Source organism: Ursus maritimus, unplaced genomic scaffold (genome assembly GCF_017311325.1).
Source record: "Ursus maritimus isolate PB19 unplaced genomic scaffold, ASM1731132v1 scaffold_20, whole genome shotgun sequence".
NCBI classification, from domain to species: Eukaryota; Metazoa; Chordata; class Mammalia; order Carnivora; family Ursidae; genus Ursus; species Ursus maritimus.
In genome coordinates this window covers 21,653,372-21,667,749 of record NW_024424453.1, presented here as the reverse complement: position 1 = coordinate 21,667,749, position 14,378 = coordinate 21,653,372, and the positions used below count along the sequence as shown (strand labels likewise).

Sequence of the window (14,378 nt, the reverse complement as noted above, 5' to 3'; positions counted from 1 at the left end):
TTTGCTTAACTTGCTGATTAGAAGAATAGTTGTATTCTAGGTAATTAGAAAAATATTTCATGACATGCAGTAAATAAAATAATTTGTGTGTAGTAGTATTAAGCTCGTCAGAAAACAATTTTAAAACTATCTTAATTTAAAAATTAACACTTGGGATGATTTTGATAGATTCTTCTGGCTTATGGGCATCATTGTTTTTGCTTTGTGGAGTATTCTTAGAGAAGTCTTTGTATAATGAACTGCATTTTTCTCAGTTTTTTTTTTAATACCTCATAAAATTATAGTGACTTTCTATAATTAAGATTTCTCATAATTAGTGTTTACCTGAGATAAATTTGGTATTACAAGGAGAGTAATACAATAAATTCAGGTGTAATAGGGAATGTAGAAAGACACTGGACTTTAGAAACTAAGAAAGTAGAAGTTGGGTCTTGGCCCACTTTGTACAAGTTGTATTACCATGTTAGCCTTATTTTGTTACTGTCTCACATAATCTTTTTGGGCCTTATTTTCTTCTTTAAGGTGTTTTTTCTCACAGGCAGTTGTGGGAATTAGAAACATTTTGTGAAAATACATGGTAAACTACAAATGCTATATAAAAACCAGGTATCATTTTGAGATTTAGCCTGAGGATTTTAAGTTTCAAACAGTATATAGTTGGAAAATTTGACTGTACCTAAGCCTAACATTAATAACCAGAATTATTATCTTGGCCTGTGCTTTCTTTGGTTAGTTTCAGAAATTTTTAAAATTTGATTTTTGATACCCAATTTAATAGAAATGAGTCATATCATTTCTTTCTCTACTCGGCAGCGCAGCATATGCGCTTCACCCACATATACGGTCTGTGGGTTGTAGAGAGAAATAAGGATGTTGCTCAATAGCCCACATCTTTCAACAAAGAATACTTTTCAGCAACTCTCATGAGTTTCTCTTAGACATTAGGAAATGCAGACCCTTAGACATTAAGCTAAATTCATGAAGTCAGTGTTTAGTGAGAAAATGTGAGGAGCAGACCCTTAAGTTAGATTCTTTGTCCTCTCTAAATACCAGTAGAGTGGATTAGAAGACGCTGGTTTTTAAATTCTGAAACATTTTCTACAGAATAATACAGGAGCTGTTACTGAGAATCAGAATAAAAGGCTACAGAATTGTGGGAGGCTTGCCCTCTATTTATGAATCAGATTTTAAGTGGAAACCACAGTCGTTTCCTTGTTTCTCATTCATGCTTTAGCAGAGGATGTGATGCCATAGATGTAGCTTGGTTTGTAGTTTCTCCTGTAAGGTTCACACCACATTCTTTTCCTCTTTAGAAGCCACAGCAGTTTTAATATATTATCAAACCACAGAATGTACCTTGCTGGATATTTAGTGAGGGGATGTGTGTTACGTATTATTTGGTAGTCCCAGCACTGATTGTGGCGGCGTAGTTTAAGTCCTATTTCAGAGGTACAGCGTAAGTAAATAAATGCACAGTATAAATAGATGTATTTGGGGCAGGTGATATATAGGCATACATCTGCAGACTTGTGGAAAACAGTTTTAACTCTTGAATATATTAATTTGTATTTAAAAACAATGCTTTATGTTGTTTAACTTGAATATATGTTGATTTTCTTTTATTCTTCCTTAGCATCATGGCATGCCATGGGTTGCCTCTCATAAATGGACAAAGCTGTGATCCTTATGCAACAGTTTCTCTAGTGGGCCCTTCTAGGTAATGTTTATTTTTTTTAAGTTTTTATTTAAATTCCAGTTAGTTAACATACACTGTAATATTAGTTTCAGGTGTACAATACAGTGATTCAGCCCTTCCATGCAACACCCAGTGCTCATCACAAGTGCCCTCCTTAATCCCCATCACCTATTTCCCCCATCCCTCCACCCAGCTCCCTGCTGGTAACCATCAGTTTGTTCTCTGTAGTTGAGAGTCAGTGTTTCTTGATTTGTCTCTTTTTTTTTCCCCTATGCTCATTTGTTTGTTTGAAATCATGTGGTATTTGTCTTTCTCTGACTGACTTATTTCACTTAGCATAATACTTTTTAGCTCCATCCATGTCATTGGTAGGTAATGTTTATTGAATTATTATAAAAAAATTTTTTTTTACCTCTAAACAATTTGAAACATGCCTTTATTTTCCATAAGTACACTGATTTTAATCCAGAAATGTAAACATCTCTGGATCTAAAGACGAAATATGTATATGGGCTTAACAAATAATTTCCTTCTTTGACAGTAGATGCTTCATTACATTGAAATGATCAGTGGTTGGCTTCTATTTGTAACCTGGAGTTCAGAATTCAGAGTAGGAGAGCAAATTATTATTAGATTTTCCAGTTTTAAAGTGTGACTTAAGAATTACAAAATTAAGATTCGTAAATTATCCTTAAATAAATGCTAAATAGCTATTTATGACACAAAGTAATGAATGCTTTGAAAGAAAGATCTTTAGTGAGTTCTGTTATACACTGCAAACAACTAAGTCCTGTTTTTATAGAAAGAAGGTGGTTGCCATTTCAGATCTGCTGGACTCTTAGACTGTGGGGAGCAGCATTAGTTTTATAGTAGTTAAAATGTACTTTAAAACATAAACTTGACCTTCTTCATTCATCATTGGCCTTCCTGCCTTCAAATGTCTTAGATTTTATGTAGGTAAAATCCTGTTTTAAGAAATGCTAGTCCAGAATCACAAGGCAGTTTCCATATTTTTATCTGGAAAGCAGCTCAGAACTAAAAATGCCTTTTCTACTCATGGCATCTGTGCTCTACAGAGAGAATTCCAAGCTGTAGACAGACTGCTGAAGTACCAGAACATGGTAAAGTGCACCATATCATTGATTTAAATTATTTATGATGATTTATGGAAAAACCTACAGCAATTTGTATATTTTGTATTTTATAACTTCATTATTTCTTTCAGAGCCTGACTAGTCTGAAATTTGCCTACAGCTTGAAGGTTTAAAATCAGGAAACAAAGAGCAAACTATTCCCTCCATACCAAACACATACATACACACACACACACACACACCCCTTCTCCCCAACTTCAGGCTGTCTAGGTATTCCATTTATTTATTTATTTATTTATTTATTTATTTATTTATTTATATTATTTTTTTCTTAAATCCAGGATAGTCAGCATACAGTGTTTTATTAGTTTCAGGTATACAATATAGGTATTTTTATTTTTTAGAAAATCATCAATAACTTTAAAAAATGTATTTATATACGTATATAAATTATCTATCTATATATATGGTATATATAGTGTCTAACACCATGCCTAGTACTTACTGTGTGTTTAAACAACATTACACTGTTATTACTATAGATGGTTTTAAATTTGAAAGCAGATACTTAGTCCTTTAACATTCATGCTGTCAGAGGGATTAGTTCTGTATGATAAAAATGTTTAACCTAGTGGAGCTATTTTTTGTTTTTGTTTATGATCTGTAGCTGAAGACAAATTCTTTACTGTAATCATTTAGTAACATACAAATGGAAACTGTTTGGCACATGAATTTGTTTTTAAGAGTCATTATTAATATTGATAGTGTACTATCATCACATAAGATGTTAAAATTGGGAGAGGCTAGGGAAAGACGGCATGGGCCTTCCCTGTACATTTCTTTGCAACCTTCTCTAATTATTTCAAAATAAAAAGTTTTTTAAAAAGCCATATTATAGCTGAAGCCCAAGAAGTAAATTTAGTTAAGAATGCTTTTCATGTTCCTCATGTATTTTTCAGCATAGATAAAGGTACCCTGAATCTCACTGTTTTCCTTTTACCATTCTGATATAAAATAAGCTTGTATATATAAAATAAGCTTGATAGTCAATCTAGTGTAGCCATAGAGAGAAAATACAATCTTGTCATATATCGCATATGCAAACTTGTATTTTCTTTGATTTGAGTCTTTTTAGAGACACCTCAGATTTTTTCCCAGGTAATATTTAAAACTATAGTTTTCCCTGAGTCATCGTAACAGCTAAAGGGAGGTCAGGCTCCCTGGTTGGAAATAGCATGTTTTATAATTGTGTACTGTTAAGTTCTACAAGGTAAAACTCTACCACATTGGAACAGGAATGACCAAAAGAAGACAAAAGTAAAGAAGAAAACAAGCAATCCGCAGTTTAATGAAATCTTTTATTTTGAGGTAACTTTTTATTTTATATAAATGTTGACATTGAATATTTAATATTGAATGCTGGTTTACTTCTTTTTTTGAACTATAGCCGTAGTAATCATTTAATCAACTAATGCAACTAAGCATTTCTACTCCAAGAGCAGTAGAACCATGATGTAATGTGGTAGAGGCCCAGTATATAAAACAAATAAAGGCAGAGCTATAACTGATTTGGGGGTAGGGAGGACTAGGGCCATACCTACTTGCTAGTCATCCCTAACATCACACCCTCCTCTACACACCCTCCCACCTTATCCAGCCTGTCACCTGACACACAGTGGCCACCAAACTCTTGTTTGAAAATAACTGGTAAAGTAAGTATGACATCACTTGGTTGGAGTTCTTGTCCCAGTTGATGTGGTATAAATCACTATGTTTAAGTTTATCTTGTGAAAGGATAATTTTGTAAGAGAAAACACTAGCTGCCCTACCTGACAGAGTTTTTAGGAGGCCCAAATGTGAGAATGCTTTGAGACTATAAAGTGCTACATGATTAAGGCCTTATTATTAAGTTCTTTTTAGCTAATTGCCTCTACCAACACATGCTTATTTTCATAGAGATCTTCAGCTGCCTTGAAGTTGCCCCAAAATACAGTGCTTTGGAGTTCTTTACTGTGGAGCATTTGTTAAAGAAATCCTTTTTCATATTATTTGAAAACTACAGGAAAAAAGTTGATCTTTGATTTCTAAAAGATTGTGTTCTAACCTCAGAACATGTTGCAAGTGAGATTAACATGTAGGAAAAATTTGGGGAAAAGTTACATTCCGTGCTTTTTCCTCTTTCGTGTGTGTTTTTCTTGATAATTCAAAGTGGAGACAAGCGAGAGCACATCTAGAGATGATTACTGTACTTCAATAAAGAAACATAGGTTGAAGAAAATGCCAAAGTTGACGTAGGAAGGCTTGTGGGGGTGGAGGCAAGGGAGAAAGAAAAGGTACCAATGTGAGACTTTTCCATTTCCTGTCTAAGGACTTTGGCTATTATATGTTTATCAATGGCTATTGCATCTAGCCTGCAGAAAACATGGGGCAACTTGCAGCAAGCAGATGGCCCTTTGAAAGGCAAGGTCTGACCCGCTTGCTATATCCAAGTGTACCTATGAAACCTTAAAACATTCATTCAAAAAGCCCTTTGTTGAGCCGATTATAAAGATAAGATTCAATCTCTGTCCTCCAGCTAAAGCAAGAGACACAAAGCACACATACGCATGCATACACACAGCAGGAAAATGCAGTAGATACTGGGGGGGTCAGATGAGTTCTTCTCCAGCTGAGTTAAGTTAGGGAAAAGGAGTACTAGAGAGAAAGAACATTTTGAGCAGAGACAAAGAGACAGAAAAGCAGAAAGTTATGTCCAAAGAGTAGCAAATAGTGATTTAACTGGAAGGGTTCTATAAGAGAATAATTGGAACAAAGCTTAAAAGCTACACTACGACCAACTATGAAAGGCCTTGAATACCTGGCTGACGTGCTTACAGAATAGCTGTTGAATATTTTTGAGCCTGGAAGTGGTAAGAGTAATGCAGTGTTTTGGGAAGAATTAACCATGATCTGTGGGCCAGTGGCTGAGAGAGAACAGAGATCGAGACTCTTACAGTTTAGGCGTAAAAAAAAAAAAGGAAGGGGGGGCAGGTTCTGATCCAAGAGAGTGACATGGAAAAAGAGAGGAAGTGACAGATGAGAAAGAAGCTGTAAAGGGCAGGATAACAAATTGATTATAGAAGAAAAGACAAAGGGAGGAGTCAGATGTCCTCATGGTTTCAAATCTGGAATAAGGGAAAAGTTAAGGAAAGCAGAGAAGTGGTTCAGTTTGGGACATAATGAACTTGAGGTCTGACATGAAAAGCCTCCAATAGGCAGTTCATGACTGAAACTTAAGATGGGTGATGGCTGTAGATAAGGACTCAAGATTTGCTCGCAGAGAGTCAAAAAAGCCAAGGGAATAGAGGTATACAATATAGGAGAAAAGTGAGGAAGCTCAGTTCTGCCACTTACTAGGCATTCAGCTTTGAGCACATTTCTTAATTTCTGTCCTTTAACGTCCTCATTTTCAAGATGAGGATAATGAATCTAGCGCTGCCTGCTTCAGAGCAGCATTCTGATGAACAAAGAAGATAATGGATGTGACAGCACTTTGTGAATGGTACAGCGCTTTACAGCTCTTAGGGCAAAATAAAAGTTAAAACCATGGAGAAAACCCATATTTATAGATTCTGAGGAAGAAGAGATCCCACAGGAAGAAGCAGAGAGCTGGAGGTTGCCTGGTTAGTGCCTGGGTAAACTCAAAAGAGTGTTTCTGGAAAAGGAGGTATAGTTGTACTCACTTGTTCTGATAGAGGGGTCAAGGAAGACGAGAACTAAGGACTCTCCATCAGACTTGGTGACTAAGAGAGGCGTTTGGAGGGGTGATCTGTGAGGAAACCAGATTATACGGAGTTACTGTAGTGAGTGGGTGTGAGGAAGTGGCGGCTGTAAGGATGGATTACAGTTTTGAGATATTTGTCTGTGAAAGGAAGGAGATAGGAAGACCATAATTTAAGTGTAGAATTTTTCTTAGACTTGAGTGAAGTGAAAAAGCTGGTAAAGAAAGCTGTAATTAAAATAGATGGAATGCATACTGCGTGCTTACTGTATGTCATGCATGGGTGGACTAGCCTTGGAAAAGAGGAGGATCATCTCATCTCTTGTTCAGAAGAAATGAGAAAACTCATGAAGTAGAAAGACCTGTGTGAGAATGGACATGTTCAGGTGGACAGTAGCTGAGGAATTCCTGCCAGTGGCCTTGACATTTTTGGTAAAAATATGAGAAAGAAGTGTAAGGTTAGAATTGATAATCTTGAGAAATGTGGGAAAGTCTTCAAACAGTTCTTAGCATGTGCATCTTCACCAAAATAGAACACTTTTGCTCTGAGCCACTAACCGATTACATGTGAGTCAGTGAACCTAATGTTGCTGTAGATGGAGCTGATAAGGGAGGGCATGGAGGCAAGATAGCTTTTGATATTTTTATACTGCCTTATTCTTACCTCCCTACTACTTCCATAGCCGTTTTTATCTTTAGCTTTGGGGGAAACTATTGCCTAGGTTTTTTCCTCTGTTTATAATAAACACAACTGAACATTTTAGGGATGATAGTTTTTTAAGTTCATGTAGGAAAAAAATATTTAAAAATTTTTTGTAAACTAAAATATTTTGTTCACAGGTAACCAGATCCAGTAGTTACACAAGAAAGTCCCAGTTCCAGGTAGAAGAGGAGGACATTGAAAAGCTAGAAATTAGGTATTTGTCTTGGAGTTTTACAGAATTGCTTTTTTTGGTGCCAAAAGAAAATCCTAAGTCCAAAATAGAAAAAATCCTAAAAAAAAAAAAAAATAGGTGAACCAAGCTTAATAGACTTCTCTTTAGCAAGTTGGTTGATGAAACTTAGAGGAATATGCATCTAATTTAAATTCATATTACCTTTTCAAAATCTGTTTTCTTTGCAGAAGTAGTCAAGGTGTATTTATTTAAAACAAAAGATGATTTAATTTTCACCTATTTTATTATATTTTTAATTTTCACAAATTTAATTGCTCTTTAAATTTCTGAATCATAGCATAATGGATGCAAAGAATATATAGAAAATTAATTATATATTAGCCAATTTAGAAATAATTCTTTTATTCTTCTTAACATATCTGCTGTCTAACAGAAATTTCAGTGAGGTAAGAAGTCTTGTAAGATAATTCAACAGGTGCATGTGTTTGAAGTTTGTTCTATTTAGGTCTTATATCTCTATGCTGTTTGGGAGGGGAAGGTTCTGTAAGTGCATGTACAGGTGTGGTGTTAACAGTGTGTTCATCTAAAGGGTGTATTAGTCACATGTTTGGAATGATCAGGTAATGTATTTTTCTAAATCACCTATCTTTACATATTAACCGGCTCTAATTGAGAAAGAAACTGTATAGACTTGTGTTGGTTTCTTTTCTCAAATTCAACAAAGTAACTCTAGTTCTTACTGCTTCGGGTTAATATAAAGCCTAGACTTTGAAATTAAGAAACTTAAGTGCTTTTTTTAAGACTATTTAAAGTAGTTACATTCTGTGCTTATAAATAAAAGCTACTGCAATATTTTGTTTTCTTAGTTTAGTTAGTGAGGTATATGACAATGCTAACATCTCTTACTTTTAAGCATGTAAAATTAATGATATAATACAATCAAAGTGATTTGAAGCTACCTGGTGGCGTGCATTCTCTTAAACATTGTTTGCAAAATATAAAGCCAGTTTTAAATTTTCAGGATCGACTTGTGGAACAATGGAAACCTGGTCCAAGATATTTTCCTGGGCGAGATAAAGGTTCCTGTGAATGTGTTAAGGAACGATTCCTCTCATCAAGCCTGGTAAGAAAAACCATTTTAGTGAACTCTACAGTAGGTCATCCCCTTTAATATACTGTACATGCAAATAAATGCTTACTATAAGCGTATTTTTAAATTTGAGGTGGAGGAGAAGGCTCCATAGCTCAGGGGTTAGAGCACTGGTCTTGTAAATTTGAGGTGGAATAAGCCAGAAGTCATTATAATCGATTTGGTTATTAATTTATTTTTGCAGAAATAGAAATACATTGATGGTTTTGTGACTTAACCTCTAATACTAAGATAGAAGAACTGAATCATCTAGGAATATTGTTCAGTTCAAAAACGAAATCTTAACTCTAAGGAGAAAATGAAAATCATTTAAAACATTACATAAGAGTTGCCCGAGTGAGAAGATGCTTGGTCACAGATCAGCATCTGCAGTACAGAAGCCTTATTAATGGTGATGGGAACTGTGGATGTTTGAAAACAGAGGGTTTATGGGAAGGAATCAACTGTTCATGGGATCTAACCAGTGATTTTCCTTTATCACACCCCACTGAATTGCACTATGAATGGCCCTGATGTTATTTTCTAAATGTCTGGGGTCAGGATGCCTGGGTGGCTCAGTTGGTTGAGTGTCCGGCTCATGATTTCAGTCTGGTCATGATTGCACGGTTGTGACATCAAGCCCCACATTGAGATCTGTGCTCAGCTAGGAGTCTGCTTGAGATTCTCCTCCCACCCCCACTCATGAATGAATGAATGAATGAATGAGTGAATGAGTGAATGTGTGTGTGTCTAGGGTCCGGATGTTGAGCTGTTTCAGTAAATGACTTTCTTGAGGTGCTCTGGTGGCTCAGTCATGATTACAGTATCATCTTACCTTTTCATGTCTTTAACAGTGACATTAAACTGATGGTAGATAAAATGTAATGTTCATACATTAAACTGATGTTATTTTCCTTAGCAGAATTGATGTGAAACTATCATTTTTTTCTGTCTCGATCACTTACAAGCATGCTTATCCTTCCCCTTCCAGTAGGTTGCCCAGCAGCCCTCATGCTAGACTTGGGTTTCTGCTGAGCATAAAAAAACAGGCCTTTGTCATTTGCCTCTAAGGGCCACTATTTAGAACTCAGTTTCGGTGCCTGGAGGAGCAATTGGAACTGGGTGTTTAGATGTTTCTTACTGTGGGCATCAACCTCATTTGTCTTTAAAAGAGCCTGCCTCTCCAGTGGACCGTCAGCCATTCTTCATTTTGAACTCTGTTGTAGATGGATTCTTAGACTCTCAAAATTTTTATTATATTTTTACCTCTTACTAATACAGATCTAAGATTTATTGGTTTTTCTGGTGGCATTTTGTATAATTTCAATAATGTACCCACCTTTGGGGGGAGATTAAACTTACTTTGAAAAATGGCAAACATTTGAGGCGTCACACCCCCGCTTCATGTCTTCTTCCACTTTCTGTAAAGTAGCATATATTTTAAAATGAAAATCTCCTGGGGTGCCAGGGTGACTCAGTTGGTTAAATGTCTGCCTTTGGCTCAGGTCATGATCCCAGGGTCCTGGGATCAAGCCCCGCATCGAGCTCCCTGCTCAGTGGGGAGTCTGCTTCTCCCCCTCTCTCAACCTCTCCCCGCTGCTCGTGTTCTCTCTCTCTCTCTCAAAGAAATAAAATATTAAAAAAAGAAAAGAAAAAGAAAATCTCTGCACTCAGTTTGTTAAGTCTTTAAAATTGTATGGCACGCCACAGGTACAAAATAAAAAGTGAGTTGTTATGGCTCCCATGACCCTTCAAAGTGAACCTGAAATGCACCACCTGGCTTGTATTTTAAGTAAGACTGTTTCCAGACAGGCTCTCCAAATCTGGCAAAACTTTGTCCACCTTTGCAGGATGTAAGAACACTAACAAACAGAAATTAAGTTTATTCCTATAGATTTCTTTTTTGCCAGTATTATTTTAAAATATTTTAAAGCCAAAAGTGTAAATTCTAAAATTTATACAGCATGCAGGGTGGCTCAGTCGGTTAAGCATCTGCCTTCAGCTGAGGTCATGATCCCAGGGTCCTGGGATCAAGCCCCAGATTCTGGCTACCTGCTCAGCATGGAGTCTGCTTCTCCATCTCCCCCTCTCCCTGCTTGTTCTCTCTCTCCCTGTCTCTCACTGTCTCTATCTCTCTCTCTCAAATAAATAAATAAATCTTTTTTAAAAATTTGTACAGCATGGAATAGAAACATCTCCTAATTCATTTATACTTCCATAGATACAAGGAAATATAGAAATCTGAATGCCATTTTCTTTTTAAGTCAGAAATTAAAGTCTTAGGCTCCTTTGTCATTTGTAGAGCTTTAGCATCCCCTTGTGGGATTGATGGTAACTGCATGAAAACTCATGAAAGGCTTTCTTTACCTTCAGAATTTCAGGCATATTCTTTCTAATCTTGGTAGTAAGAAAGAGAATAATTATCAGTAATGTAATCCTGCCGTTTGAAGAGTTTCAGTTTGCTTTCCTTTTTCACATAATTTCCAGTTAGTATTTGTCTGTTATAGTCTTCCCAAAAACAGATTTTAATGGTTCCAATTTAATTTTATCCTCAAATTACAACATAATCCAGTCCTTCCCCCATTCTTTTCTTGGCTTTTCACTTCCTTAGCAATGACTTACATTCTTTATTCTGAAACTTCTGTCAGATGTTAAGAGTAGCTTGTTAGTGTTGATAGTAACTCATTTTAACTTTAACCTTATAATGATAGAATTTTATATGATTTTTTGAATTGGTAATATACTCACATGGTTCACAGTTCAAAAGGTAAAAATCTGTGTCTTGCCCCAGCCGCTCAGCTAATCATTTCCCCTCTTCTGAGGCAGTCACTGTTTTGAGTTTCTGGAAATATTTTATGGAATGTAGTCAAATATGTATATAGCCTTCTTTTCTCTTCTTTACAAATGGGCACATACTGTACCCTGACCTGTACCTTGCTTTTCTCACTTACCAGTGTAGTAGAACTTTAGTAAATATCTGTAGAACCTTGGCAGTGGTTAACAGTGTGGACTCTGGGGGTGTCTGGGTGGCTCAGTCATTAAGCATCTGCCTTCGTCTCAGGTCATGATCCCAGGGTCCTGGGATCGAGCCCTGCATCAGGCTCCCTGCTCCGTGGGAAGCCTGCTTCTCCCTCTCCCACTCCCCCTGCTGGTGTTCCCTCTCTCACTGTGTCTCTCTGTGTCCAATAAATAAATAAATAAATCTTTAAATAAATAAATAAAGAGTGTGGACTCTGTAACCAAATTGCCTTGGTTCAAATCTTAACCTTGGGGCGCCTGGGTGGCACAGCGGTTGGGCGTCTGCCTTCGGCTCAGGGTGTGAACCCGGCGTTATGGGATCGAGCCCCACATCAGGCTCCTCTGCTATGAGCCTGCTTCTTCCTCTCCCACTCCCCCTGCTTGTGTTCCCTCTCTCGCTGGCTGTCTCTATCTCTGTCGAATAAATAAATAAAATCTTAAAAAAAAAAAAAAAACAACAAATCTTAACCTCTGCCATAACTACCTGTGTGACCTTGGACAAGTTACTCCACCTGCTTGGCTTTGCCTTTCTCTGGCTGTAAAATGGGGACAGTACAAATAGTACCTGCCTCCCAGAGTTGTTAGAGGATAAATGCATTCATCCTCATAAATGAAACTAGCTGCAAGTGCTGTGACCATGGGTATAACTCATGCTCTCACCATTACAGTGACTGCTGTTGTCATCACCATTCCTCCAGAGCAGTACATACAGAATTTCTGCATCCTGTGTTGTCATACCAGTATTCCGTTGTTTGGAATGTTAGAAAGAGAACCTCAGAAGCAGTCTAGTTCAATCTCATTTCACCAGTCCCCATAATGTCAGTGTCTTAATGTGTGCAAAACCTTTGTGTGATTGTACGGATTGGTACAGTTTCCCCCCAAATGATCCAACAAGTAAAAATGGATATTAAGAAAAGATAATAGAGGGGCGCCTGGGTAGCTCAATCAGTTAAGCATCTGTCTTTGCCTCAGGTCATGATCCCAGGGTCTTGTGATCGAGTCCTTCTTTGGGCTCCTTGCTCAGTGATCTCTCTCCTTCCTCACTTGCAGCTTGTTTCATTTATGAAACAGTAGGGCCTGCTTCTCCCTCTGCCTGCCGCTCTCCCTGCTTGTTCTCTCTCTCTCTGACAAATAAAGTCTTTAAAAAAAAAAAAAGACAATAGATACAAACATGTTTTCATGTTATAATTTTCATGGTGAATGTAAGATTCAAATAGTAAATGAAACAAGTGGTTGGGGTTTTTCAATGTAAGCACTTTATACATATTTAAAACTAGATTAATGTTTTACTTGAAATGAGTTGGTTGTCTAGTTTGCTAATTTTTCCACCTATCTATAATCTCCTATCTTAAGTAAAAATCCATTGATAATGCTTATCTTTATGGAACCAGAAACAGCATTCAAGTGTTAGTAGAGCTACCTCTGAACAGTTACTTCCCAGCTTCTGAACATTACTTCATTATGCTGGTTTTCAGCTTTATGAACAAATAATTGTAGTTTTTACTTGCCTGCCTTAATTTCAATTATACAGACCTTATGGTTAAAAATTTTCAAATGCTTGATTTTTTTTCTATTAAGGTGCTGTCAAAATGGCTGAATCTTGAGAGCATCAGGATTACTTTTACGCCTCTCCAATTGTGAATAAAAAAATACATGTAGAGCAACTGAATTCCACTTTCAGTTAATAATTCCTCTTAATTTCCTTTTTCTTACTCTTCAAACTGAAATGCTTTACTCAAAAAGTGAAGAAAATATATTTGATTTTTTTTTTTTTTTTTTTTGGTATCCTTCGAACCTTACGCATGGCCATGTATCCTCATTTAACAAATCTTGAGGGTTTTCTCTTTACCTCTGATTCATAAAGATTACTTAGTCCACAAGGGATCCTTCAAGGTTTAAATAGAGCCTTTTTAAACAATGTTATAAAATAACATATCACATTTATGTAGTTATGTTAATAAGTACATTTATCTATAGCTTATTTATATACTTAAGTGGTAACAGTTATATATAAATCTTACATAAATAACAACTGCACAGTGTTTACTGTGTATCAGGCGCCTTTGTAAGTGCTTATTACTTATATAACCTCCTTAGAGTTGTTGTAAGAATTAAATCAATTAGATACTATTATTACCCCTTATTTAGAGTAATAATAAGGTAAGGAAACAAGCTCAGAGAGATTGAGCAGTTTGCTCAAGGTCACACAGCTGAGATTTGGACCAAATATTCTGACTCCAAAGTTTATGCTCTTAACCAGTTATTATAATAAATTGTACATTGGCATAAATATATTTTTTAAAGATTTTGTTTACTTATTTGAGAGACAGCGAGAGCACAAGTCAGGGAAAGAGAAGTAGACTCCCCCCTGAGCAGGGAGCCCAATGAAGGGCTCGATTCCAGGACCCTGGGATCATAGCCTGAGCTGAAGGCAGACACTTAACCAAATGAGCCACCCAGCTGCCCCATAAATATTTTTGAGTATGTCTAAAACTCAGAAATATTTGGGGTGCCTGGGTAGCTCAGTCATTTCAGGGTACAACTTTTGATATTGGCTGAGGTCATGATCTCAGGGTCATGAGGTTGAGCCCCATGTCAGATTCTGTGCTCAGTGTAGAGTCTGCTTAAGATACTTTCTCTCTCTCCCATCCCTTTGCCCTTCCCCCCACTCGTGCACACGTGCTCTCATTCCCAAATAAATAAAAAATGTTTTTTAAAAACCCTCAGAAATGTTCTCTGTTTTAAGCTGAAATCAAAGATTTGAGTGGCCCCTTGCTTTATAAAA

At 36.6% G+C, this 14,378-nt stretch overlaps 1 protein-coding gene across 2 annotated transcripts in view; it reads left to right on the top strand.

Annotated features, from left to right (window-relative positions):
• Nucleotides 1-14,378, top strand: part of RASA2 (RAS p21 protein activator 2) — a 117,388-nt gene that overhangs the window by 61,887 nt on the left and 41,123 nt on the right. For both annotated transcript variants that reach the window (XM_040636735.1, XM_040636734.1), the window contains exons 6-9: nucleotides 1,634-1,717; nucleotides 4,086-4,158; nucleotides 7,391-7,467; nucleotides 8,468-8,569. In XM_040636735.1, the coding sequence (XP_040492669.1) occupies nucleotides 1,634-1,717; nucleotides 4,086-4,158; nucleotides 7,391-7,467; nucleotides 8,468-8,569 (336 nt within the window). The remainder of the gene's footprint in view (nucleotides 1-1,633; nucleotides 1,718-4,085; nucleotides 4,159-7,390; nucleotides 7,468-8,467; nucleotides 8,570-14,378) is intronic.